This window comes from Colletotrichum phormii (assembly GCF_030913505.1).
Source record: "Colletotrichum phormii strain CBS 102054 chromosome Unknown BDP81scaffold_4, whole genome shotgun sequence".
In the NCBI taxonomy this organism is placed as follows: domain Eukaryota; kingdom Fungi; phylum Ascomycota; class Sordariomycetes; order Glomerellales; family Glomerellaceae; genus Colletotrichum; species Colletotrichum phormii.
In genome coordinates this window covers 1,973,294-1,999,846 of record NW_026851446.1, presented here as the reverse complement: position 1 = coordinate 1,999,846, position 26,553 = coordinate 1,973,294, and the positions used below count along the sequence as shown (strand labels likewise).

Below are 26,553 nucleotides of genomic sequence, written 5' to 3'. Positions count from 1 at the left end.
TAAACACCGCATGAGGAACGTTCTTCTTTTCGAGGGGTATTCAATGATGATGAAGGATTTTCCAACTTCTTCCATGTGAGTCTCCCTGAGCCTCCGATGAAGAAAAAAGATTCCGTAAACGTGGGTGCGTGGCTGCGGGGGAGATGCGAACGTTTGTTGACTGGGGTGGACTGTCCCGTTCTCCTCCTCCTCTCATAGGCTATCCCAGGCTATCGAGTTTAGTTGCATGACGTTAAACTCATGTTAGGTTGTCTTATCAATCAATCGGTTCTTCAAGGGGAGGCTCAATTTCCCTCAGAGTCGTCGTGCATGACTTCGGCAGATATCGGTCAAAAATCGGCCACTGATATACTGTGTAAGTACCTAGAGGCCTACTTGTGCCCCATTATAGCAGTTGAAAGCCGAGGCCGTTTAATTTTGTTACGTACTTGGACTTCTCGTGTGGCTGTAGCCACAGCTTCCAGAGTACAAGTAAGTCTATTGATGTTTGGCTCTGCTAAGTGGATAGTAACGTAGACCAAGTGTGCGAGTACGGTAGAATGTGTCCAGAGAAAGTGTAGCCGACGTAGGACAATACTGTGTTAAATAGCTATTCACCCATCTTAGCTCTGAATCAGCTTCTCCGTCTCGTATCCCATTTACTGCTACATAGCATCAGTATATCCGTTTCTAGTACATTCTTCTCCAGTCTTTCTCTAATTTTGCTCTATGGCGGATATAAGGGAAATAGAGCAATATTAGAGAAAGACTGGAGACAGATGTAGTGACGCCATCTAGCAGTTTGATGGGATAGGGAACTCTCCTGTGAAGAGCAGGGTTTCTTGGGAAGGAGAAGCATGCCACTACTATCTATTTGCATAACTGAACACTGTGACTTTCTCGGTACAGGCTGCTGAAAGAGTTCAGATCTGCGAGCACATATCACATATCGCGAAAGATGATGGTGACGGCGTGCTTGCGCCACCTTAGCATCCTCCCGCTGACCTGCACAACATCTGCAATTCTGCAGTCTGAGCCGCCAATGGGCTCTCGTCAGCAGACGAATCAGGCATGTGGCGCTCGGATTCGGGAGACTGCATCCCTGTAGCATTCGGCTCCGGTACCCTGGTCTCCGACTCCATTACCGGCGTTGCTAGGCACTAAGTAAAGCTGCTATTTTGGTGTCCCGGGTGCTGGTTCTTTTAGGAACGAGCACTACTTTTAAGTTGATGGGCATATCAGATTCATGAAATTCATGGGAAGAGAAGAGCTATAGCTGAAGGCGCGGAAGTAATAACTGCCTCTTTGGTTATGCGGTTTTGTTTTGCTTGTGAAGCTTTCGCATGCAAGGATTTTGTTTGTCGCTAACAGTTTCCGGTAAATCCATTTGGCTGCTGCTAACTTTTCACCCACTACGACACAACATAAACCAACTTGGTTCCGCTGACCTTGCCCTGCCTAACAAGATCAAGGCCCTTGAGAACGCCCTCCAGGCCACTTCCGCCCTCGTTCACAGTCGGCTTGTGAGCCACAACCTTTCCCTCTCCCAACAACCGCTCGGTATCAGCCCAGAACTTGCTCCCAAACTCCAAGTCCGCCGGGATCGCCGGCAACGCCTGCGGACCAAACTGACACGGCTCGCCGATGGCAGTGTACGCCAGCGTCATCTTGGTCGTCACCTTGCCGTTGATCGCCGAGACGAGCTCCGCCGGCACGGGCCGCAGGGTGGAGTAGATACCGCCGTCTTCCGCAATCGCCTTGACGCTGATATCCGCAGACGATTCCGAGGAAATGCAGTCCAGCACGTGCTTCAGCTGGCCACCCGCGCTCTTCTTGATATCCTCCACGACGGTAGCAGACTTGTAATCCAAAATCACGTCGGCGCCCAGCTTCTTGAGATACTCAAAGTTGTGAGGCGAGGCCGTCGTGATGACGTGCAGACCAGAGAGCTTCGCGTACTGGATCGCCAGCGCTCCGGTCGCCGTGCTGCCGCCGTAGATGAGGACAGGCAACCTCTCGGCGCTAGGCTTGTCAAAGTACGGCAGACCGAGGCTTTGGTACAGGCCCTGGCCCACGGTCGTCACGCTGACGCCGAGGGTGGCGGCCTCCTCAAAGGTGACGTTGTCCGAGATGCGGAGCTGCAGGTCACCCTTGACGGTGATGTATTCCGCAAAGGTGCCGTCCTCGTGGTGCATGGCGTTGGACCCGTGGGCGACGCCGGCGATGCGGTCGCCCTTCTTGAAGGACTTTGTGACCTTGGAGCCGACTTCCTCGACGACGCCGGCGTAGTCGCAGCCCACGCGGGCGCCCGTCACTGCGAAGAGGTCGATGTGAAGGACGTCGGTTGGGTTCAGGGCGACGGCCTTGACTTTGACGATGAGGTAGTCATCGCGGAGCTTGGGGACTGAGGCTTCGACGACCTGGGCCTTGCCTGCACCCTGGATGACAATGGCGTGATTGGAAGACATTTTTGTGTAAAAAATAATGGTTCTTGGTAATTTATGGTAAGATTGATCGCAATTTGGTGATGATGGAGAGTGCTATCAGAGTCTTGAAGCGAAATCGGTTCCTCGATTGTCATTTATACTCAGCTTCCCGTATGCTTTTTCTCATGCTGAAAGTTGAAACTCAAGAACGAACATTATTAAGCACGATCCGTTCGCCCCCAATTCGAGGGCTACGAATCGACAGTGGTCTGTCCGTCCTGCCGCCATTGCGGAGTTGCGGAGAGGAGACGGACGGTCAATCAACGAGTTGCGGGTGGGACTAGAACCCCAAATTCGACGGGCTACGGCTACATTCAAATCGGCGCCGGAGAGTCTCCATTTTCTCGGGGGCGATTATTAAACAGGCCCGGGAAGATTATGGTTTACTCACCATACGCGATCGGTGGACAGAGGGATAAAAATTGGGACCAAAGCTTATACCAGTAGAGTCGACCTTTGTCTTCCCGAGGCCCAGCCCGGCCCCTCCTTCCGGAGTACGACATGGAGGGGAGGTGGCGCCCCCCAAGATGGCGGGAGAAGGAGCATCTGAAGGCTCCGAAGGCGCACGTCCTTGCTGTAATCTTGAAAAGAGTGCTGGTCTATGAGCTTACCAATGTTCGTTGGATTTGATGCACACAGCCTGAGATATGTCATCATGGCAAGAGTTTGACTGACATTTTGGACAATGGCTTGATGAAAGGCAGGATTTGGGTGCCATTGCATTCCAAGTTACAGCTATCGCGTAGTTACTTAAGTCGTACGGGATTTCCACGTCAAGATTACGTGGTTGGACAACTCATTCAACTCATTCAACCCATCCAGCTTCTTCAGTCTCCCAAGTATCTCACCATTCAGCCAACTTCCATCCTCACCTTGTAGTCATGTCGTCACCTAACAAGCGAACAATCCTCATCACAGGGTAAGCTAAACCGCCTTCAAGATACCTTCCCTTGACTTTCTCTGTTTCTTGACATTGCATTCCTCCAAATTCTGACACGTCTTTAGATGCTCTCAGGGGGGTGTCGGTAACACGCTGGCGCTCGCATTCGCAGCCCAGGGCCTGCGCGTATTTGCAACTGCTCGCTCCCTCAAGTCGGTGGCGAATCTCACAGAAAAGGGCATCGAAACACTCACGCTCGACGTGACGAGCTCGGAGAGCATCGCAACAGTGAAGGAGGAGATTGAAAGGCGTACAGGCGGTACCCTTGACATTCTGTACAACAATGCGGGTGCTCGTGAGTCGACCCCCCCCCCCCCCCCCCCACGCCTTTCACTTTCAACATCCTGAGTTTAGTATGTAAGAACAAGACAACTAACATGGGAGTTTCCAACATCAGTCTACGAAGCACCAGCAGTAGAAGCAGACTCCCACCGCACCCGCCAAATGTTCGACGCCAACGTCTTCGGCCTCTTCGACATGGTAACAGCCTTCACCCCGCTCCTCCTCGCCGCCGTCTCCACCTCCTCCTCCCAACCGACAATCGTCAACGTCGCCTCCGTCCTCGCCCGCCTCCCAGGCCCCTTCACATCAGGCTACAACGCCACAAAGGCCGCCGTCGCAGCCTACTCCGACACCCTCCGCCTCGAGGTCGCGCCCCTCGGCCTCCGCGTCCTGACGGTCTACATGGGCGAGGTCGCCACGTCCATCATCCAGGCCAACAACATCGCCTTTGACCGGGACAGCCTGTACGTCGACGCCGAGGATAAATTGCGGGAGCGCAGCGCCACGCACGAGAAGACGACGATGAAGCCCGACGAGTTTGCGCGGCAGGTCGTGCCCCTTGTGCTGAAGAATGGCGGGAGCCCGTATGTCTGGAAGGGCACGAACGCGTGGCTTGTGTGGTTTTTGAATGCGTTTGGGCCGAGGACGGTGTTTGATGGGACTATGAATGGGACGTCTGGGTTGGGTGATGCGGTGATTAAGAAGAAGATTTTTGAGAGGGGGCAGGAGAAGGTCAAGAAGGCCTAGGTTCCGGTTTTCCAGAGTTGGTATGAGTCGATGATTGGGCGGGGTGATGTTGGTGGTCTAGAGCGACATTCTGATTTCCTGTGGCGCGTTTTTGATTTTGATTTTGCTTGTTAACCTTTTCCTGAGATGAGCCGCAACAGGAATTAGAGTAGAACTACCTATCAGCACTTAATCCAATTTTCCCGTTTGTCGAGTACCTCGCTCCAAGAACATCACGAGACTTCCTCAACGTTCCCCGGGGTTCCACCTCTTCAGCTCGATGCACGAGATCTCCCACGCCTGCTTCTCTTCTCACAGACCAGGCGTAAGTGCCCTGTATTGCCTTTGATATACTCTGGAAATCTAGAAGCACACTGACACACAGTGCATTCTGCTAGGCAGAGGTATTTCGAACTTCACTCAGTTGTACTGTAACCTTAGTAAGAGATATCCATTCATCGCCCCGCACACCCGCACGGCGCATCCGCGTATGCCGTCGTGGATACGCCGTACGGGTTACTCCAATCCTGGGTAACGAAGTACGGATTTCCTAGTGTAGGTAGTATGAACTTAACTCCGGTCAAACAGGCGAAGAAAGCTGGTATACAGCTCCATAAAACAGATTCAGAGCTTAGAGGTAAAAGTTTCTACCATTGATGAGAAAAAGGAGCTAACGGGGATAAGGAATAGTTAGACGTCAGATCCCGGGAAAGTTGGCAAACAAACTACGTATGAGGTGGGCGCCTGGCGCTACTCGGCGCCGCGGATTTGTTGGTCAGTAGCGCCGGATCACAAATCATGGAGTTTCTGACTAAACCTCACGCTGTAGCCTCCTCAAAACTCCAAACCACCAGCACTATCATCATGATAAAAAAAAGGTGTATATAATGCAGCACAGCCAGCCCTCTTCACGATGTAGTACACAATGGAGCAGAAAAACATACGAAACAGTCTTGACATCGCAACATCAAAGTTACTCACCATCTCACGACATCTAAATCCAGCAACCATGTCTCTCCCAAAGACGTACAAGGCATGGCAGGTCAAGGAGGCGGGCGCCCCTCTGCAACTTCAGACGGTGGAAGCCAAGGCGCCGGGTAAAGGCGAGGTCCTCGTCAAGGTGCTCGCCTGCGGCGTCTGTCACTCAGACGTCGGCATGCAGAAGGGCGAATTCGGCCCCGTCCACCCCCGTATCCCAGGCCACGAGATTGTCGGCGACATCGTTGCCGTCGGCGAGGGCGTGACGAGATTCACTGGTGGCGAGCGTGTGGGAGGAGCCTGGCATGGAGGTGAGTTTGCGTCTTTGGAAACCCCCCCTCGGACTGCCAACAAGCAGGAAGATGGGTTTCCCAAGATCACTTCGGACCGTAATCAACTGACGTCCATACAAGGCCACGACGCAACCTGCGCCAGATGCCAGCTGGGCCAATTCCAATCGTGCCAAAACGGCGCAATCAACGGCGTAACCCGCGACGGAGGCTACGCAGAATACGTCACCCTCCGACACGAAGCCGTCGTCCGCGTCCCCGCAGACCTCGACCCCGCCGAGACGGCACCCCTCCTCTGCGCCGGCGTCACCGTCTTCAACGGCATCCGCAAAATGGAGATCCCCAAGGGAAGCCTCGTCGCCGTCCAAGGCCTCGGCGGCCTAGGTCACCTCGCCGTGCAGTACGCCAACAAGATGGGCTACCGCGTCGCGGCCATCAGTTCCGGCTCCGCCAAGGCGAAGTTCGCATCCGAGCTGGGCGCAGAGTACTTCATCGACAGCAGCGTCGAGGACCCCGTGGCGAAGCTCAAGGCCATGGGCGGCGCCGCGCTCGTGGTCGCGACGGCGCCGAGTGCGAAGGCTATTAGCCCCCTTACGGGAGCGCTGCAGGTGCGCGGCAAGTTGTTGGTCCTCGCGCCGGTTGGGAATATCGAAATCAGCTCGTTCCATTTGATCGGGCTCGGGTGCTCGGTTCACGGATGGCCTAGCGGACACGCGCAGGATTCGGAGGATGCGATCGAGTTCTCGAAGAAGCAGGGCGTCAAGTGCCTGATTGAGAAGTTCCCGTTGGGCGAGGCGCCTGACGCGGTGGAGCATATGATTTCGAACAAGGTGCGCTTCAGGGGCGTGCTGGTCATGGAGTAAAGATTTGTAGATCGTATCTCTAGGGCGCGGACGTTGTAAGGGGTTGGGGGTTAGCGATGCTACAGAATCAAGAGTTGTTGTTCGAGAATGGCTTGTCTTTGTGATGGAGCACGTTTCGTTGCCATACACGATGAAGAGACCAGAGAACGAGAGATGAAGAACTTCTCGTAGGCTGTCTCGCAATTATTGGGCAATTGGGCACGGCGTAGACAAGAACTGTACTAAAAGATGAGTCGCATTCAGCATCAGCAAACGTATTCGAGGCGTCTCGCGACACGATTGGCGATGAGTCAAGCTCATCGCGGCTTCTTCAAGCATCTCAGTAGTCAAGTATAGCAGCGGGTTGAGTGTGCCTACAGACCCAAAGAATCCTGTTGATTCAATGTCCATTAAACGCCGAGGACTAGCTGACATGATGTGCAGTGGAAAGCACCATCGCCTGTTTGTGGTCAGGGGGCGTCTATGAGGAGACCGGCCTCCCTTCAAAGAGCGAAGGCAGGGAGAATTGGTTCGAAGTAAGAGAACATCGACTACTTCAAAGAAGATTGGCAGACAAATACGTAGCAGAGATGAAGATGACTTAACAACCTCGAAGTGGGCTGCCTACTGTAGCTGGCAAGAATGGCCATGGCGATACTAGCTAGAGGTATGTTGAGCGCAAACGAGACCGGCGAGTAGATCTCATCGCCTGCGAAGCCCGCCAGACTACGAGAGCCGAGGCGACGGACGCTCCAACATTCCATCGATTCTCTCTGAACCAGAAACTGGACTCTCCCTCCTTCCTGACGCGTCCAGCCCGTACAAGCGGGCAGATGCCAATCAATGGCCAGATGAGTTGTTCAGTGGCCCACCCAACACCGGAAGGAAGTCGCTAGATTTCTTCTTCTGGAGACGTAACACACTGGACACTGCTTGTGTCGCGGAAGAGAGAGACAGGAGGCCTCATTGAGGAGCAGCCGTGACCTACTGACTGCATCATGCTGCAGTCCGAGGGGTCTGCACACCGTTGAGGGTGACGGTGGCCTGCATTATGCTGCCATGCCCAGGTCAATAACCCGCCGCCGGATCTCTTTACTTCGACTTTGCTGAATGAGGGAAATTTGGTCCGCGGACAGAAGCGGAGTCTCCATCAGTCGGTGACTTTGGTCATGTTGGTCAAGCATCGACGCAAGTCCGGATTCTTGGCGTCTCATAGGGTGTGAGCGGCCGGGTTATTCGGAGGGTCAACTAGATCAATTCGATAAATGAACGGCGAGAAACAGAAATAGCTGGAAACAGCAATGGAAACAAACAAGACGACGATGGGGAGAAAGGGGACGGGGGTTGCAGCTATTTTCTGCAAGTGGGGACTCCCTCTGGCCACTGGCAAGATGCCCAGTACGACAGTAACAAGCTTCTTGAGCCAGAACTACAGCAATGGAGTAGTCCGTGAGAAAAAGTCGTGTGCCAAGACTAACCTCTCGTCGGGAATTCTCACCGTCGCCATCGAACAGCGGCAGCTATTGTCGGACCTAGGTCGCATCTGCTCACCAAGACTCCGCTTCTGATTGATCAAGGGCATTTGGCCCGGGTCTAGATAGCTGTTTGTCTACAGCATCGGCGAGCGACTGTCCGTACGTCGCTTGATAGAACGCTGGTGAGGATCCTTGGCAAACAGGAGGCAAATGGTCGCAATAGAGATCGTCGTTTGGTAGGTAAACGCCAAGAAAAGACAGGTCGCTGCTCTTCCAATTGATAGCACGGGTAACCGCCAGTTGACAGCACGGCCCACTCGTCGACGTTCATCTCTTGTCCACCCGGGTACCGGAGACCGGCAGCCGTTTCAGTCCCCCGAAACCCAACGCTTACTCTTGATCATCGTCACGATTGCCCGGCCAAGATGGAGACAAGGCCAAAATCAAGGCGTTGCCGTCTTGGAATTGAGAGGCTCCGAATACTCTAAAATATCGCCCAAGTTTCTCGACAGTTTCCGGAGGGTTGCGATGTGATCCCGAGGCCTTTGGATAACGGAGGTTGATACGTGACTGAAGCGTTCTCCTTCTGCGCTCTCTCTCCTGCATTGCACATCAGCATCGCCTGCGGCAGATGGAAGAGAATATGAAATTAGAAGATGGCTGTGGGCCTTGGCCACTCCACCTGTAAGCCAGTTGGCGCTGAGACTTGATGTAATCCAAGGCCACACAGAAAGCGCTCAAGCTAAAGCCAAGACGCCGAGAGGTTCCGAAGAATTGTTGCACAACGCGGTACCATGCCGGCGCGCTTTGCGGGCTGGTATGTCGCCTTTGGGCGGCGGGCCTATGGTCGTAGGCCAAGAAGGTCCTTCAAAGTCTGGAGCTCGTAAGAGGAGGGCCAAGAGTGCATGGGCTCGATGAGAATGGAGCAAAGCCCACTCTGCAACAAGCCCTACTGGCATCTTGGCTTGATCCCGCCGAGCCAGGACAGCGGTGATCCCCCTCTTGAACTGACTGCACCACCTGCAGAGTCCTTCCTAATCTCGGCCTGGCGTCCGAACTCAAGCAGCCCATTCGACCCTCCGCATCTGGGGCTTTTCGGTGGACCACCCGTCTCTAAACTGCCGGGGTTGTCGCGATCGTCTGGGGAGGCGAACATGATGGTCTGATTAAGCCCGGAATAAGTGCGACCAAACGTGGAGAGTTCCAGTGTGGACGATGGCTCAAAACTCGGAAGAGTCATTGTAGTGTGCGGCTACATCCAGGTGTGCGGGCAGTCATGTTGCTAAAGGTGCACGCGGTCGTTTTCTCGCTCGGGTGTCGTGCATCCAAGATTTCGCCGGAAAGCTTGGTAGATTTCCGTGGCATTGGCAGGCTCATCGGGCTCGTGGCACATCGGCGAGCCTTCTGGCGGTACAGCCAATGGATGATGACCATGCAGGACGGCACAAAGTGTGCGGGTATTCCTCATAGAACCTTAATTCTTCGAGCCATGTCAGTGAGAGTGTGGGACGAGCGATGACCGATTCGGGTAGAGGGAGTGAAAGTCAACCTGGTGATGGACGAGGATGTGGTAAGACTCAAGCGACTTCGAGACGGACTAAACAAACTCACAAATCGCGCAAATAAAATACATGTGGCGGCCAAACAATGTGAAAGGAGCAATGCCAAGACTTGTTAAAGGCCTCGTTTTGATTGCTTCTCCTCTGATTGATTGTAAAGCGCTGGCGATGTGGTTCCCCCCTGGACCGGCGAGAGTTGAAGCCAGGGCGAAACTACCCATCCTCGCAGGTCTTGGCATTGCTTGCACAGCCTCATTGAACGGCGAAGCGGCGGGCGCAAGGTGGACAGGATGGGGGATACAGGCTGAAGGTGCTTGGTATCTGCAGCCAAGAATGCCCAGCTTTCGTCTGGCTGGGCTTTGAAGCGGCAAATTCTCAGGTTTGGCTGATTCTCGAGTCCTTGGGAATGGTCTGCAGCGAACACACCGTGCCAGTGCGGGATCCCGTGGACAGGCGGGGTCGGCCATGATGCGATGGCATGGTTTGTGAGACGGCTCGTCGTTCTTGGGCTTATGTCTTCTTTTGTCGAGCAAGCTTGGCGCCGTAGCCAGGAGGAAAGAGGCCAAGTCGACTGTCAACGACACACTGCTCATCCACGGAGAATAGGGGAGCAGTCTGACACCAATTGGCGTACCGCCATCGTGGGTCGAACTGCCAAGAGTTGAGCGACCCGCTCACCTGAATACCTGTGAACATGGCACTATGGACGGGCGTCGGCGTCGGGCACGTTGGGTCCATGTTTTAAGGTAATCGACGGGGTGACAATTGGCTGGATCGACCAAGTCGAGATGGCTGTGTCGGTGCGTTTGCGACGTATTACACAAAGTGCCGTGGTGGAAACCGACAACGAGAAGGCAAATTTGGGTAGTCGAAAGGCAAAATAACGTATCCGTAGGGAATTGAGTGGTCGTTGAGTGTGAGGGGAGAAAGTGAAGTGCCACCTACGAAGGAATCTGTGGATGGCCGGTCAGGGACGGGATGATCTTGGGAAGGGGGTCGAGAGGTACCTGCCATGACCAGAAATGAGTCTTGGCGGATCGAGGCTGGTGAGTTGTAACTTCCGTTGGTGTCGACTCGAGGCATGCGAAGGGTACGTATCCCTCGGACCCCGACAGCTGCGTCGTTTTGGCACACGGCATCTCATCCTCCTCACCACGCCGCACCATTCGCCCACCCAATCTTTTTTGATTTCGCAGAAACACATCCCTCTTTCTCCATCTGTCCTTCTTTCGAGGTCCCAGTTCATCGAAGATGGTCCCTCGTCCACGTATTTAAAGTCTTGGCGAACCCCACCGCATCTCCCGTACAGAATGCGATTACCAACGGCCGGCACATCGGCTTCCCTGCGTGGGCCATAACAGGCGGTATTGCGCAACACTTTCTGGACGAGCCGGTTTGAACGGCTTCTGGCTGACCATAGGGGAGCGGCGACTGTATCGTGGACATGTCGAGAAGAGGGGGCGACGGCCAGCGACAACAGGCGAGGGCATTTGGATTGCGCGTAGCCCTTGGCGCTAAGGACTTGGCAGTCTTGGCTGCGGCGGAGAGGCCAAGAAGAGAGGAGCGGAAAGCTTCTTTTGGCTCTTGGGCATTGCCCCAAAACGTTGTCAGAGTCTCCAGCATCCCCCCCGTCACCCGAAAGTCACCTGCCCCCCCCCCCCCCGAGTCTGCCGTCCCCCAGCTTATCGAGGGTCGGGCGCCACTTGTGTGTCCGGCTTGTCGAGTTTGTTCCACACTCAAGTTGAAAAAGTGGAGGGGGAAATCGCTCGGTTAAGCACACGGGTGATTTGTTGCGGCTTTGCCATGCTTTTCGCAGTGTGGCAGCTCTTCGGTGAACCGGTGCGGCCTGCGGAAATGACGAGCTGGCTGCATCCCGTCTTGCCGTGTGCGGCGCGTTATTCTTGGGCCGACTCCATGGGAGAATTATCAACATTTACGGGGTATGCCCTTATCGGAGCGTCCGAGGCCGCCGTCGCATCCTCGTCCCCACCCCGTGTCGTGTGTCTCTTTTCGCTTTCTGCTTCTTTTGGTACGAAGGTACGGAGACTTGGTCTCTTGGCTCTTGGTAATCTGGGACTCGAGGCATGGAGGTCTTGGTAACAAAAAAGAGGAAGGGTGGAAGGCTTGTCGTTTTCGTGCCCCTTTCCTGTCAATCGGGCACCATGCATCTCCCATGTCCTGTCAATCGTCCTATCTCTTTGGTCGCCTGAAAGTGTACGTCCAGTGCGACGGGTGCTTTGCCCGTGACATCAGGTACGGGAGTACTTGGCGGCTTGTTTCCAGGACAGGTCAGTTTTGGGCTCTTGTCCCGTCCGGTCACCCCAAGACCCCCAAGGACCCCAAGCAATCCAAGGCCCAAAAATACTCGGCTCACCTGCTTGGCTGGAAACAGCGCTCCCTCATCTGAGACGGTCGCAGGCCTCTTTTTCAGACGACACAGAGTGTTGTATCCCGCAGTCAGAAATACCTAACACATTGCCATTGCCATGGGGAATCTCCAACGAGCCGCATCGATGATGGGTGCCGCCGTTATTTCCCACGAGCGTGGCAACCGGTCGCACACCAAAGAAGGCCAACTTTCCCAGAACCCAGAAAGCTGGCAGGAACCGGTACGAAGGCCGCCGACGAAAGGAGGAAATCAAACGCTGCGCTTGCGGTCATCAGCTGATGTCGAGCTATTGACCAACGTAAATGGAAGCGGGTGCTCGCAGGATGAAGCAATAGGAGCCAAGTACAAATGCCAAGGTCTCGGCGAAGGGAGAAAGAGTGAAAACTGGAGATTTGCCAAGACGCCCCAAGACAGCCAGAGTCTTGGCATCGTATGCGCCCGGATGTTGCGGTGTTGGCGAGGTACTTGGAGTGTCAGTGGGTGCTGTCTGTTTTCTTGTCAGGATTTGACTGTGTTGCTGAGCCGCCACTATCTTGCTGACGTGTATCCGTCACCACAAAATGATAGAGCGGAGTGTGCGGACTACAGTGCCAACCAAGGCAAGGCTCGACGCACCTTGACTGCCTTGTTGTCTCCTCCCATCATCCGCGACATCAGCTCGGCAGCCCTCGCCACCTTGGGCCAATCAAAAGTCGGCTGGTCTCACAAGCCCCGGTCGCCAAGACTTTGCCAAGACTCCTGGAAGGGTAGGAAGAGCGGAGAGGAAATGTGATTCATGAATAAAGAGAAGAGCCCATCGTCCATGCCCCCCAGATCAGACTGATTGATTTCCCTCGATAACAACCCAGTCTTATGAGAGTCGGCAGAAAAACATAAAAGCATTGCTGACCGTCTCTTTTTTCCCCCGTTCAGCTTTGTATTATCCCAAGAATACTCTCGCCTGTTCTCGGCAATCTACAACCCACCACTGCCTGAAGCACCAAGAAAAGGACCCCACTCCTACTTACACAACCATCCAATCCCAAAGCGCCTGCTTCCCACAACCCGAACGGGACCCGGCACATTCCAATCTTCCGGACTCTCTTCACCGAGCCCGCAAGTTCGGTCAACACACACACACACACTATATACCCCGGTCATCATGTCCGCCAAACAAGAGAATGAGAGCTCTGCGAGCAACTCTCCCAAGAGCAGCACGCCCGCTCCCTCAACAACAACCAGCAACACTTCCCAGTCTGCCAACAGCACGAGCAATGAGGACAACCTCATCTGCAAGTGGAACGCCTGCAACCTGAAGTTTGTCTCACCCGAGGCTCTCTACGTAAGTGGCAACTCGCACTAAATCTTTATTTCACCCAGACATCTCACTAACCAACTCCACAGGAGCACATCTGTGAACGCCATGTTGGCCGCAAGAGCACCAACAACCTCAACCTGACTTGCCAATGGAACTCCTGCAGAACGACCACTGTGAAGCGTGACCACATCACTTCTCACATTCGTGTGCACGTTCCTCTCAAGCCTCACAAGTGTGAGTTCTGCGGCAAGTCATTCAAGCGCCCTCAGGATCTGAAGAAGCACGTCAAGGTAAATCAGCCAACATCTACCCACCAAAACCATTTCGCGACCTCAAAGCTTACACGAATCAACAGACCCACGCCGATGACTCGGTGCTCGTCCGCTCGCCCCAGGACCAAGGTCTGAACGGCTACCGGGCGCAGCCTGGCAAAGGTATGTAGAGCTCAGTTTGCACACTCCCAAAAAAGTCTGTCCTCTATTTTCTCCAACTAGAGGCTAATTTGCCTCCAGCTTCTTCTAGCTACTATGATCATAATGGCCATATTCGGACTAACAGCGCCGCCTTCGCACACCAGGCTGGGCATGCTAGCTACTATGCACCCCAACCATCTACAAACTATGGACTGTACTTCAACCAACAACCCTTGAACCCTCCCCGAACTGAGTACATTGGCCACCACGGCGGCTATGACAACCGCAACAAGCGCGCCTTCGACATGGTTGACGACTTCTTCGCACACGCCAAGCGTCGCCAGGTCGACCCGACCTCCTATCAACAAGTCGGCCGATCCCTTCTCCCCCTTCACGGCGCTCTCGGCCTGCACGCCGGTCCCATGCCCGGTTCCGACTACATGGCAGCCCCGCCCCAGCAGCACGTTCACCACCAACAGGCCGGCGGACCTCCTTCCGGCCCCGGACCCATGTCCCAGCAGTACTACTTGCCGCCCATGCCCAACGCCCGCACCAAGAACGACCTGGTCCAAATCGACCAGATCCTGGAGCAGATGCAGAGCACTGTCTATGAGAACTCGCACCAGGCCACGCAAGGAATCCACATCCACGGCCAGAACACCTTCGATCTCCGCCACAGCCCCTCGCCCCCGGGTGTTCACCGAGGCTCTCACGCCGGCATTCCAGTCACCCAAGACGGCTACCCCGTGTCCGCTGCTCACATGGCGTCCCCGTTGACCGCAGTCTCGTCGACTGGAACCCCCGCCGTCACTCCTCCCTCAAGCACAATGTCATACACATCTGGTCACTCGCCCAGCCCCTCTTCTTCCGGCATGTCTCCCCAATCAAGACACAGCTCCACCGCTTCTTCAGTCATGTACCCCAACCTCCCGGCCGTCAGCTCCGTCTTCCCTGGCCAGTCCACTGCCTCCACGCTCGGACCCAGCTTCGACAGCAACGAGCGCAGACGCTACTCCGGAGGCATGCTCCAGCGCGCCGCGCCCTCCTCGCCAAAGTCTCCCATCATCTACGAGGACTCCTCCAGCGTCACTACTCCCAAGGCCTCGTCCGTCGCCTCGTCCGTCGGCTCTCCCTCTTCCGAGTCGGATACCAGCGAGGGTGCCCGCGAGCGCGAGGAGAAGTACGACCAGTGGCTCGAGAACATGCGCACCATCGAGGCGCTCCGCGAGTACATCCGCGATCGCATCGATCGCAGAGAGTACTCTGAGGAGTCCGCCGAGAAGGCCGCAGAAGCAGCTCCCAAGTCTCCTGAGACTAGCCGTCTCAAGTCTCCGGAGCCTATGGAGGTCGACACCAAGCCTGCTCCGGCTGCGCCGTTGTACCCCATCCTGCGCATGGCGAACTGAAGAACACAGACACCTTTGAGCTGTCTGTCGAAGAGAGGGCCTTTTAGGCGCGTGTACCAATAGCTGTGTGTGCCCTACAAGCGTGTTTTCCAAAAAGGGGTTTCTCCAACTTTGAATTGAGGGAAAAGTGATCGGTTTTAACAAAAAACTGGTTCGTATATTATTCTACTGCAAAACTTCTTTTTTTCTTCTTTTTATCAAATGCGCTTCTGGCAAAATACCTCCCCCCCCCCAAAAGGCTCAAGCCTTGTCGAAGCCTCTTTTGTTACGTTTACATACCCTGGTCGGTGGAAGTTGAAAGGGGCAAAGTCGGATTTGAAATCAACGCAGTCTTCAAAACGCAGATGGATTGGAGTGGACATACTCCCAAACCAACACACCAAACAACACTTTTGATTTTCACACAAACCCCCATTAAGCATTTTAACATGTCAACGGAAAGATGGGGAGTTTTAAACACTCGGGAGGGCTTTGCGAGTTCCAAAGCACATTGCTATGAGTGCGAAACACATCTTTTTTGCTTTTCTACCTTCATCAACGAACGGTTGCGCGGTTTTTTATCATACGGAAATTATCGGAACGGGGAAATGATGAGATCATGAAAACAAACCAAACCACCAAAACAAAGTCATGTTGCTTCGCCACCTATGTAGTCAGTCTCCTTGGCCTCGAACGCAAAGGGTCGAAATGAATGCTTATTATTACCTCTGAACACTTTTTGATCATTTGAGCTTGATTTGATATGACATCTTGGCACATGTGATTATCGTAGAAAAACATTCCGAGATCGAACTAGATCATTGGCATCTGTCTTGGGGTGTAAGTCAAGCCATGTCTTCAACTGAATAACCCTTCCCATCCGGGCCGTCAAGCCGAACTTGTGTCTAGAAACGCAAGCCCCGTCTTAACCATCGAAACCGCCCCAAGGGCCCAACCCTTCTCGCTGCCGCTTTTGCTCCCCCGGATGTGATGGAAGAAGCCCCGAGATCTATATCTTTAAACTTTGCCCATCATCTTTAAAAAAAAAAAATTCCGGCCGACTAATTACTAGCAAAAGCCCGTAGGCCATGTCATTCCACAAGAACCCCTTCTCCGCACGTCGACTCTAAGAATAGAAACGGGCACCAACGGTCTCTCGCGAGCTGATTCCTCGATACGGCCGGTTGGCCGTTATTGTAGATAGAGCAGATGGCTGACGATTTTCTGACAATCCGTCGTTGCCCGGCCCTAACCGAGAGAGTCTACGGATGGATGCCTTTTTGAGAGAATGAAGTTGTCTTGCCAAGATGGCCGGATCCGGTCTCTGGTAGACCGGGGGCCGGGCCGCAGATCGTCATTCTCACGTCTGCCCAGGACGCCTTTTTTTTTCTTTCTCGGTCACCCAACCCTAAATTCTTCTTGCGCCTTTGAGGAATGTTGCCGGAGCCCCGTGGCCTACTTCGCGACCCTTCAGAAATTGTTTCCTTTTCAAGGTTCAGGTAGAGCAGGCTGCAGAGCGGGAGTCTGATTCGGGGTCCATGGAATGGTCCTTCACGATGGCCTTGGACCGGCCCTTGGACCGGCCCTTGGTCCTCATTGACCAGATGCCGAGGTTATAACAGATAATTCAAGACGAATTTGAACATTCTATATCATCAGGGAACGAGAATTGCCAGTCATGCTGTCTGCCCGTGTGACATTACTGCCCTACGCGATACCGAGTCTGTTGAGTGCTTCGACTGAGACATGAGCTGACGGGTCAGCACCTGCCAAGCTTCCGGCTTACAGACAACAGCCATATCGAGGACGAAAACGCTCTCTCTGACTCTTGGCGAGAGCCGCGAGATGATGTACAGCTCATATCTTGGTAGCTTTCCTCCCTTCAACACTTTCGACACTTACACGAGTGTCTTACAGTCTACTTGGATTCTCCACATTCAACGCGACATCCCTGATCGAGACATTCTTTTAACCCTGTGATCGGCCCTTTCCTCGGCGGGAACCGAGATCTTGCGGGGGGATAATAGTCAAGCCCGCAACACAGCATATCGGTGACCCACGAACATCGAGCTAGGAACTCATTGCAGCCCTAGTAACCTTCTTCGTACTTTTCAGGTCTGTTTCCAGGCCATTTCCACGTATTTGATGATCCGAGATGCCTAAAAATCACCTCACGTTTGCAATCAGCATACAATCAGTCCTGCAAATTCCAAAATCTCGCTTAACAGCGGGCGTCTAATATTTCCTGGTGAACCGAAATAACAACAAACTCATAAAAATAAAATAAATAAAACCCTTCAAATCACCCTACGCATCGTAAGAGACGAGGGCGCACTCCGTAGGTAACCGGCCATAAAAGTTTTTTTTTCCCTTTTGATAAACGATCCGCAATTATCTGCGCAGATCCGGGGTTTTTCGTGAAATTCTTGCGGGTGGCTGAGATCTAGGCGAAGACGCTAAGCGGTTCGTGCTACTGCCCAATTCAGGCGTGCAGTGCAGCGCCAACAACCTCACCGGTCGCGGGTGGTGCCGGCTTGAGGCTTGAAAGTCTCAGTCTGACATCGTCGTGTCTCTCCTTGGAGGAACTTTCTTGACTGGTACGGAAGGGTACGAAGTAAGTCTAGGGAGGGTTAGATATGGCTCTTCTAAGTGACCAATCAGGTTCTTCAGGTCAGAGATTTGGTGCGATGTTGTCATCGTTGCCGGTATAGCTGGATAGATTCTCACAAGCACGAGACAGTTAAGGGGTTACACGATATAGAAAGAGTATATAAGCCATCGCAGAACCTCGAAGAACTGAATATGTTTTCCAGAAAATCACCAAACATCCAGACCTCAAACATCGAACATCAAACCACAAAGATCACAACACCTCCCACATCCAACTTACCACCTTCAAAACTTTCCAACCAAAAAAAACTACCAAAAATGCAATTCTCCATCAACCCCCTCCTCCTCGCCATCATCGGCACCCTCACCCTCGTCCACGCCTCCCCCGCCGGCGTCGCCTCCAGAGACCTCCTCTCCCCCCGCGAAGCCATCCCCTTCCCCGAGCCAAAGGCCAACTGCTGCTCCTGCGACCTCAAGGACCGCGGCGCCGGCAACTACGTCTGCAAGGTCGCCAAGAAGAGCATCTGCGCCGTGCCGCTCATCGCGTGCCCGCTCGACCCGGCCACCCAGGAGCAGTGCTGCTGCTGCGACCCCAAGACGCCCGCCATGCGCTGCAAGGCGATCCCCAAGGGCAGCGGGTGTATCTGCACCGCCGTCAAGTGTCCTTTCTCGTTTGACATGTCGTTCTTGCCGGCTGGTGGTTTGTGAGGTCTCTTAAACTGTTGGTGGAGGCTGGTGTTAGTTGGCTCAAGGGGCTTTTTAATGTGCACGATATTGTGGGGATATTCAGCCAATAGACTAGCATTCATGGGATACTTTAATGAACATGGCGAGAAACTGAAGAATCATATTGTTTCGTTGAAATCACAGTTAGTGAACCAGTTGATATAAGTGACCACTGACGTTCCGCTGGTGATATGTTCATCTCATCGAAGCTTTGGTTTCGGAATAAAAAGCCAGCCAAGAAGTTTTGGCAGAATACCTTAGATATCACTTGGCTGTTGCTTCGTGAGATGGCTTTCGCAGGGGGGTTGTGAATAATCTTTTGCTACTCGGCATCGGAATCCCAATGGCAAAGCCCGCAGCCCGCGGGACATCCCTCGCCTCATTTCGGCAACCGGAGCAAAATAGAGTTTTTTTTTTCGTTGTCCATTCGCCTCGATTCGAGGGTCGGAGAGATGAACAAGACGTTGGTTCGGAAGCGAATTGTGATCCACAATCTATTTCCACGATACCCTTGACAGACTTTCCTTGGCTGAACTATCCTTGGTCAGGGTCCTTCGGGCACACGCTATCCTTATCCTGCTATCTTTATCCGCCTCGGTGTGTTTGAATAGTCTACGATAACCCCGCGTAACCAACAAGCGATTGCTGACCACAAGCGCGACTAATTTAGACAGAGATGGGAAAAAGGAGGGTCGAGAGGGAAGAAGGATATCAGTGGAGGCGGAGGCGGAGGCGGAGGCGGAGGCGGAGGCGGCGGCGGAGTGAAGGCCGCGGGTGATCGTGAAGCTCAGCGCGATTGAAAGGTGTGGGGAGGATTGGGATGGCGCGGTATTGCATGGGCGGAGCTCCGCTATACATGGAGGCACCAGAATACGCGCGAGCTTAAAGGGTTATTGTATGCGCTTTGAAACTTGGAGATGTCATATAAGAGCGCATTTCCGTATACAACATCACAGAACTCAAGCTCAGAGGCATTGGCGATCCAAGACACCCATGATCTAATCCTCGTCACCCGTCCCTGAAAGTCCCCTTACATCGCTACAATTCGTCTTCAGCTCACTCAATCTTCGTCAAGAGTACTCCGTAAAGCACACAGATACAGATCTTACTACCCCAACTTTACCCCCTGTCTTCCGTTTCTTTACCCCCCGAACTCGACCCAAACATGGGTTCTCTCCCCGCACCCCCGGCCCAAACCGAGTACCAGATCTTGGAGAAGCCAAGCCGAAGCGGAAGAAAGCTTCGCATCGTCTGCCTCGGCGGCGGCGCCAGCGCCCTCAACCTCGCCCACGAGATCGACACCTGCAAGACTCTCGACCTGGACCTCGTCTGCTACGAAAAGAACCCTTCCATCGGCGGCACCTGGTACGAGAACCGCTACCCGGGCTGCGGATGCGATATTCCCTCTGTCAACTACCAGTTCTCGTGGGCGCCGTCGCCAGAGTGGACAAAATTGTGAGTTAATTGGCGTCTGACGGTCCCCGGCTTTCAGTCAATGCAGAGATTAACATCGTTTTGGTAAAGTTACTCGAGTGCCCCGGAAATCCTACAGTATTTCAAGGATATCGCGGATAAATATGATCTCAACAAGTACATCCGCCTCAATCACACCGTGACGGGTGCGTTCTGGAACGAGGGGAAGCAGAAGTGGGGCATCCAGGTCCAAAAGGCAGACGGCACCACCATCGAAGACTCGGCCGACATCTTTGTCAACGCCAGCGGCGTGCTCAAGTATGCAGCATTTTTCTCAAGATTGTCAGGCGTCTCTGGCTAACACATCGTCTGGAAGCAAGTGGAAATGGCCCGCCATCAAGGGCAGAGAAACTTTCAAGGGCAAGATGATGCACAGCGCCAACTGGGATAACAGCATCGATCTCAAGGGCAAGAAGGTTGGCGTGATTGGCTCTGGTTCTTCTGCAGTTCAGATCGTTCCCAATATTCAGCCAAGTATGTTCTCTCTCACAACCCTAACCCCCTATTTCGACAAAAAATCAATCTAACAAGTTGCAGTCGTCGGCAGTCTGAGTTGCTTCATTAGAAGTTCCTCTTGGGTAGTTGGTGGTTTCGGTCAGCGCTTTGCTGGAAAGAAAGGCAGCAACTTCGAGTGTAAGTTGTCAGATCACAAACCAGAACGTTTGACAATTTTTTGACACACGCAACTGCAGACAGCGAAGAACAACACGAGATTCTTCGAAAAGACCCCAAGAAGTACCTCGCCTACAGGAAAAAGATTGAGTCCGAGTTGAACTCCCGCTTCCGCTTCATTCTCAACGGCTCAAAGGAGCAGGCTGATGCCAAAGCAGTAAGTTAAGTCCCGAATTCCTCCCCCAGATCTTTTACCAACAAGTCATCAGTTCGCGGCCGAAGACATGCGCAGCAAGCTCTCCAGCAGGCCGGATCTCCAGGACCTCATCATCCCGAAAGACTTCGCCGTCGGCTGCCGGAGGCCATCTCCTGGAAATGGGTACCTCGAGGCGCTCTGCGAAGACAACGTGAACGTCATCTCTTCAAGTATCCAGGAAATCACACCCAATGGAATGAAGACTGCAGATGGAAAGGAGCACGAGTTCGACATCATCATCTGCGCTACGGGCTTCGACGTTAGCTGGAGGCCGCACTACCCCACGATAGGCCGCGACGGTGTCAGTCTCAGCGAGTACTGGTGTCAAGTTGGGATGTTGACGCAGGGTGGAAGCTCTCAGAGGCCAACTGCAGTTAGGGGTAGAATGATGAATTACTGAAGTCTGCTCCTCCCTCGACGTGTACTCCCTGCGCTGTATATATATCTGAGCTATTCCTTTGTTGCTTGGACTCCTTACTACCTCTTACTAGCCCCTATCCGGGAGGGCTCTGACAGGGCGCCCCTTCCAACTAGGCTTCGTCCTCGAAGCTCAGTAGCGATGAACGCGCTGCGTTATCTCCCTGCGGTAGCGTTGCCCTTTGTCGCGGCGGCGTCGATGCGTTCGCGGAGATGCCGACCGCTTGTCCAGGTGTGGGTTCCGTACACGGAACAATAGTTGCCGCCCGGCCCCACATCGGCGACCTCTGGGCCGCCGCTGCCTTAGCTGCGTCTATGGGTTCATCAGGAGCTAGGGCTCGTCGCCCAATCGATACCCGATTCTCGTATATGCTGATTAGAGCTGCGTCCTCGATGTGTGATGCCGGCTCCCACGTGTCCTCCTCGCTGCTGTAACCCTTCCACCTGATCAAGTATTGTCTCTTCTGTTTTGGCCCCCTGTGTTGAATGATCTCGTCTACCTCGTAAAGGGGCTCGCCGTCGATATCGCCAATGGGTAATGGCTTTCGAGGTGCTCCTTCGCGATGTCGGTAAGGCTCCAGAAGTGATACGTGGAACACGTTATGGATCCGGTACCATCGTGGTATATCTAATTCGTACGCGACTCCCGAGGTCCCAATGATCGCTTTGATCATGAAGGGTCCCAGGTACTTATCAGCTAGCTTGCGGCTTGGTCGCTGCCTCCGTATGTTCTTTCCTGATAACAGAACCCATTCGCCTACTTTGTACGACTTGTCGACCCTGGATTTGTTGGCTTGGTTCTCGTATGCGTTTCTGGCGTTCCGTAGTAGTGGTTGTAAGGCGACTTGGTCTGCTCGTAGGCGTACTGCCCGCTCCTCGGCAGAGACATTCTGCGTCCCTTCGTTCGTTCCTGTTATGAGTGACATTGGGCATTTCGGCAGGAAGCCGAAGAGAGCTTCTGCGGGTGCTTTTCGGATTACTGAATGCCATGCGTTATTATATACGAACTCAGCGAGGTGAAGGCGCTGAGCCCAGTCGGATTGGTCCCAAGTGCAGAAGCAGCGTAGGGACTGCTCGAGATGTTGATTCTGTCGCTCCGTTTGACCGTCCGTCTGCGGGTGGAAGGCTGTGCTTAGGCGTCTCTTGGTAGCCAGGAGGTAGCATAGGTGAGTCCAGAACTTGCTCGTAAAAAGGGATCCTCGGTCTGAGACGATGCCTTCTGGGACGCCGAACTTGGTGAAAATCCTTGCGAACAGTAGATCGGCAAACCCTTGCGCTGTGAGCGTCGCCCTGGTAGCTATGTAGACGCTATATTTCGTGAATCTGTCGACTACCACCAGTACCGCGTCGCATGGCCTCTTTCCTATCAGCGTCGTCGATGTTGGCAAGCCGGTGATGAAGTCGAGGGAGATCTCCTGCCACGGCCTTGACGGTGCTGGCAGAGGTCGTAGTAGGCCGTAGGGTCTGTGGTGACGTGTCTTCGTTCTCTGGCATACTACGCATGTGTTAATATGGTTCTTTACGTCTCTACTTACCCCGTCCCAGTAGTAGTAGCGTTTAAGCAGAGCCATCGTTCGCTTGACGCTGTAATGGCCCGCCGTAGGCGCATCGTGGTATGCCTCCATGACCTCTCTCCTCAATCCCCGGTGCATTGGGACGTAGACTCGGTCGCCGTAGCACAGCAGACCTCTCGAGTCGTAGCCCCAGCTCCTTCGTTGCTTTCCTCCAGCTTGGCGAGGGCGTCGTTGCCTCCTGGTCCACTGGCGTTCCTGAACAAAAGCGTCCTCTTGTTGGGCTGCTCGTAGTTGACCTATCATTGGTAACTCGCCGCTACACAGCGCTGTTTCGGGTATTCCCCTGCCCTCGGGATCCCGTGGAACGAGCAGCTCGCGATCTGCAGTTCCAGCGGCAGGCTTAAGCAACTCCCGGAGTGCTACGCCGCTTCTCTGACGCCCTGGGCTCGTAGCCCCGTTGCGCCTCTCGAGGGGCTCCTCGTGAGCCATCTCTCGAGCCGGAGCTCCTACCCTCCTTCTCTTGCTTCTCCGCAATGCGCTTGACTCCTCATCTTTCGAACCGCTCCTGCGGCGCCCTTGTGCCCTTGTGAGCAGTGCCACCCGCAGCGGCTTCCAAGCTTCTTCTGCACTGTGAAGCTTAATCCTCATCTTTCGAACCGCTCTTGCGGCGCCCTTGTGCCCTTGTGAGCAGTGCCACCCGCAGCGGCTTCCAAGCTTCTTCTGCACTGTGAAGCTTAATCCTCATCTGTTCAAGCAGTTCTTCCGCACCGTTGACATGGCCTCCTTCGCCGTGGTCAGGCCGTCTTGACAATCCATCTGCTGGGTTCACGACGCCTGGTTTGAACTGTATCTCTATTTTGAACGCCGCTAGCTCGTCGAGCCAGCGCAGCTGTCTCCCGTTGGGCCTCTTCTTTGTGTCCAAGAAGTGTAAGTTGAAATGGTCTGTGAAAACAGTGATCACGTTCTGGCTGTATGCGAGGTAGTGGCGCCAGTTACGCAGTGCGTCAACGATTGCTGGTAGCTCTGCATCGCCCGTTCCGTAGCGGCTCTCAGGGTGAACCCGACGTCGCGTCTCCGTTCGAAGATGCAATGCATCCATGACGTCTTGACGTTTCCCTGTAGGCAGCTCACTGCGTAAGCTACTTCGTCGCGATCGCTTCTCGTCTGTTGCGCCCATAAGTCGAAGCGGTAGTAACAGTCGAGCAGAAAGCTGTGCAAGTCCCTTGCCGACTTGCCCGTGTACGACAGGCTGGGGAGGGACAGAGGCCTAGACACCGAAGAGCCTCCTGTGACCGCCGCTTCTGTTGGTAGGGAGCTTGTGGAAGGTGGCTTGGGGGCGATGAACTCGTCGCTCTGTTGTTGCTCTGACGGCGCTCCTGATACAGCCTGGGTAAGGGGGCTAACCGTGTTGCGGAGGTCCACGGCCCCAGCTGAGCTCAATACAACTCCGGGAGCGGGCGCAGCTGAAACCGCTTGTCTCAATCCGGGAGCCGGACTGGCCGAAGCGCTTCGGAGGCGTTCTAGATCGGCGCGCCTCTTGCGTAGGGGTTCCTCGTGCGTAGCGATAAGGATTTCTTCCTCTAGGAGTCGTTCTTCCTCTCGTAGTTGCGAGAGTCGGTCGCTGTTGGTGCGGTTACGGCCCAAGGGAGGGGGAGAGGAGGGGTTAGTATCTTCGTCGTACTCGTTGTATTCGTCGTCCTCTATCTGAGCCGTGCTCCTCTTATTTTGTTGCGTCTCGCGGCCTATAGAGCCGCGACCTAGTCCTGCTAGCTGAACTTGAGGGGGTTCTGGGAGGTCGGAAAATGGTGTCTCTTCTCCACGTTGTCGTCGCGCTGACTGCGCTCTCTCGATGCGTCTCGTCTGGGCTGGCATTTCGAGCTTCCGGCCTGGTCCCCTTCGTGGGTAGAGACTTCAGACTGTCAAGTTGGGATGTTGACGCAGGGTGGAAGCTCTCAGAGGCCAACTGCAGTTAGGGGTAGAATGATGAATTACTGAAGTCTGCTCCTCCCTCGACGTGTACTCCCTGCGCTGTATATATATCTGAGCTATTCCTTTGTTGCTTGGACTCCTTACTACCTCTTACTAGCCCCTATCCGGGAGGGCTCTGACAACTGGCGGGAGACACCAAACACCTACCTCTCTATGACAGTTGCCAACATGCCCAACTACGTCAGTAAGTTGGTCCCACTACTCCTAAGTTTAAAGCGAGAACTCAGGCTAACATCTATACCAAAGTCTTCAACGGTCCTTACGGTCCCTACGGCCACGGAAGTTTCCTCCCCATCACCGAAACGGTGGCGAGATACGTGATGCAAATGCTCCACAAGATGTCAGAGGAAGAGATCTCCTCGTTCTGCCCAAAGCAGGAGGCCGTCAACGACTTTGCCGAGCACCGGCGCAAGTTCCTCCCAAGGACTGCGTGGACTTCGCCATGCCGATCCTGGTTCAAGAGCGGCACCGTGGACAAGGAGCCCATGATGTGGCCGGGCTCGCGTATCCAGTTCTTCGAGACGATTGCCACCCCGCGCTGGGAGGACTATGATCTCAAGTATACGACGAGCAACCGGTTCGGATACTGGGGCAACGGCTTCGCGCAACGCGAGCAGGATGGTCGGGATTTGACCTGGTACCTTGGTCTGCTTGATGGCGTTGATGAGCAGCCTGCGCTGCCTGACGAGGATTTTGAGGAGTTTTTGATGAACAAATAGAAGGGAAATAGGAATAGCGTGTTTGAGTAATTGAAACAAATGGCCACACAATAACTTTACATCTGCGCGGCAAGACAGCTCAGCCTGCCGCAATACGACTGTTTGTACGGCATCACATCACATAGGTAGCACGCCTTACGACGGATTATTGCTATTGCTGACTACATCTATCGATCAAATGAACCAAATTCGTTCCCCAAGACCGCAAACTGTGCCCCTCTCGGAACCTTCACTGAAGCCTGGACTTATCACAGAACAGTTCCTATGAGTTCTCGAACCGATCACTCAAAGATTTGTCACTCTTCATCATGCCTTCCTCCACTTTCGTGGCCTGAACTGCAGTCCAGCCTGCTTCCAGATAAGTCAAACCCCCCACTTCCTGGCACCCCCCTGTTTCTGGCACCACAAAAACGATGGGATCACAACCCGACCTCCTCATTACTATTAACTATTGATCCTCAACCACACCCACTACAATACAGCTGCCAGCCTCACTAGGGCATTCAGAGTCGCTGGATTCAGCCGTGATAACCTCCTTTTCACCCGCTTCGATTTGAGCCCGATGGATATCCCTGATGTTCGCGAACTTCGTGTTGGGATCGATTTGAACAGTCTTCCTCTTCCTCACTGCAGCGTTGGTAACTTGAGCCCTCAGGTGAGCTAGTTGCTGCTGGGCAGCTGCCAGTTGCCAGGCCTGCTCTGTGAAGCCTTTTTTCACCTTCCTGAATAGCAGCCGTTGAGTGCTGGTATCATTGTCGAGTTGGGTGTATAAGTGCAGTTGACCGCTGAGCTCTGCCAGCTTCCTGGGTGTCGACCAGACCACTGCAGAGGAGGCAGAATCCCATGGCTCAACAGGGGTAGTTTGTTGACCATTATGGCATCGCCTTCTGCCCTGACTAGTTGGTTTGGGTGTGGTGGGCTTAGCAGGAGGCTCAGGTAGTACCATAGGGTTCATCAGGGGCTTAACCATCGCCACAGGGTGTAGACCAGTCCACTTCCAACCACTTCTGATGTTCGAGACTGATAGACCAGCAAGTCGAGCCTTCTGGTAACAGTCAAGGAAGTTCCTTTTACCTATAATGGTAGAGTCGTTCCATTGAGACAAGTAACCGAGCTCCTTCCGATAGGCTGACTTAACAAGGCTGAAGACAGACTGGTCAAGAGGCTGGAGGACATGAGAGGAGTGTGGTGGTAAG

The 26,553-nt window shown here is 54.0% G+C and overlaps 10 protein-coding genes across 10 annotated transcripts; 7 read left to right on the top strand and 3 right to left on the bottom strand.

The window, feature by feature from the left end:
• Positions 1 to 1,210: 1,210 nt before the first annotated feature.
• BDP81DRAFT_420360 (alcohol dehydrogenase class-3) lies at positions 1,211 to 2,545 on the bottom strand. Its single transcript, XM_060589843.1, has one exon. It carries the CDS (start codon positions 2,445 to 2,447, stop codon positions 1,392 to 1,394), a length of 1,056 nt encoding a protein of 351 aa, XP_060449200.1. The 5' UTR covers positions 2,448 to 2,545; the 3' UTR covers positions 1,211 to 1,391.
• A 538-nt stretch (positions 2,546 to 3,083) lies between these two features.
• On the top strand, positions 3,084 to 4,628 carry BDP81DRAFT_368507 (putative short-chain dehydrogenases/reductase). The gene is made up of 3 exons (XM_060586562.1): positions 3,084 to 3,384; positions 3,471 to 3,700; positions 3,803 to 4,628. The coding sequence occupies exons 1-3, from the start codon at positions 3,347 to 3,349 to the stop codon at positions 4,432 to 4,434; spliced, it is 900 nt and encodes a 299-aa protein (XP_060449199.1). The 5' UTR covers positions 3,084 to 3,346; the 3' UTR covers positions 4,435 to 4,628.
• Positions 4,629 to 5,422: 794 nt separating this feature from the next.
• On the top strand, positions 5,423 to 6,544 carry BDP81DRAFT_312306 (chaperonin 10-like protein; the record flags this gene model as incomplete). The annotated part of the gene is made up of 2 exons (XM_060583789.1): positions 5,423 to 5,702; positions 5,805 to 6,544. 2 exons carry the CDS (start codon positions 5,423 to 5,425, stop codon positions 6,542 to 6,544), a joined length of 1,020 nt encoding a protein of 339 aa, XP_060449198.1.
• Positions 6,545 to 9,514: 2,970 nt separating this feature from the next.
• BDP81DRAFT_165760 (uncharacterized protein) lies at positions 9,515 to 10,337 on the bottom strand. The gene has a single exon (XM_060582103.1). The coding sequence runs from the start codon at positions 10,148 to 10,150 to the stop codon at positions 9,596 to 9,598; it is 555 nt and encodes a 184-aa protein (XP_060449197.1). The 5' UTR covers positions 10,151 to 10,337; the 3' UTR covers positions 9,515 to 9,595.
• Positions 10,338 to 11,312: 975 nt separating this feature from the next.
• On the top strand, positions 11,313 to 12,137 carry BDP81DRAFT_420353 (uncharacterized protein). Its single transcript, XM_060589842.1, has one exon. The coding sequence runs from the start codon at positions 11,500 to 11,502 to the stop codon at positions 11,962 to 11,964; it is 465 nt and encodes a 154-aa protein (XP_060449196.1). The 5' UTR covers positions 11,313 to 11,499; the 3' UTR covers positions 11,965 to 12,137.
• Positions 12,138 to 12,958: 821 nt separating this feature from the next.
• On the top strand, positions 12,959 to 15,234 carry BDP81DRAFT_165713 (pH-responsive PacC/RIM1). Its single transcript, XM_060582102.1, has 4 exons — positions 12,959 to 13,267; positions 13,330 to 13,533; positions 13,599 to 13,677; positions 13,756 to 15,234. Exons 1-4 carry the CDS (start codon positions 13,088 to 13,090, stop codon positions 15,060 to 15,062), a joined length of 1,770 nt encoding a protein of 589 aa, XP_060449195.1. The 5' UTR covers positions 12,959 to 13,087; the 3' UTR covers positions 15,063 to 15,234.
• Positions 15,235 to 17,668: 2,434 nt separating this feature from the next.
• Positions 17,669 to 18,540, top strand: BDP81DRAFT_420350 (uncharacterized protein). The gene has a single exon (XM_060589841.1). The coding sequence runs from the start codon at positions 17,844 to 17,846 to the stop codon at positions 18,357 to 18,359; it is 516 nt and encodes a 171-aa protein (XP_060449194.1). The 5' UTR covers positions 17,669 to 17,843; the 3' UTR covers positions 18,360 to 18,540.
• A 1,002-nt stretch (positions 18,541 to 19,542) lies between these two features.
• BDP81DRAFT_391260 (uncharacterized protein) lies at positions 19,543 to 21,118 on the top strand (the record flags this gene model as incomplete). Its single annotated transcript, XM_060587527.1, has 6 exons — positions 19,543 to 19,832; positions 19,902 to 20,108; positions 20,167 to 20,324; positions 20,388 to 20,483; positions 20,543 to 20,679; positions 20,732 to 21,118. The coding sequence occupies 6 exons, from the start codon at positions 19,543 to 19,545 to the stop codon at positions 21,116 to 21,118; spliced, it is 1,275 nt and encodes a 424-aa protein (XP_060449193.1).
• A 2,334-nt stretch (positions 21,119 to 23,452) lies between these two features.
• Positions 23,453 to 24,624, bottom strand: BDP81DRAFT_165676 (uncharacterized protein). Its single transcript, XM_060582101.1, has one exon. It carries the CDS (start codon positions 24,519 to 24,521, stop codon positions 23,607 to 23,609), a length of 915 nt encoding a protein of 304 aa, XP_060449192.1. The 5' UTR covers positions 24,522 to 24,624; the 3' UTR covers positions 23,453 to 23,606.
• Positions 24,625 to 24,692: 68 nt separating this feature from the next.
• BDP81DRAFT_420345 (uncharacterized protein) lies at positions 24,693 to 25,404 on the top strand. The gene is made up of 2 exons (XM_060589840.1): positions 24,693 to 24,822; positions 24,885 to 25,404. The coding sequence occupies exons 1-2, from the start codon at positions 24,792 to 24,794 to the stop codon at positions 25,355 to 25,357; spliced, it is 504 nt and encodes a 167-aa protein (XP_060449191.1). The 5' UTR covers positions 24,693 to 24,791; the 3' UTR covers positions 25,358 to 25,404.
• The last annotated feature ends 1,149 nt before the right edge of the window (positions 25,405 to 26,553 follow it).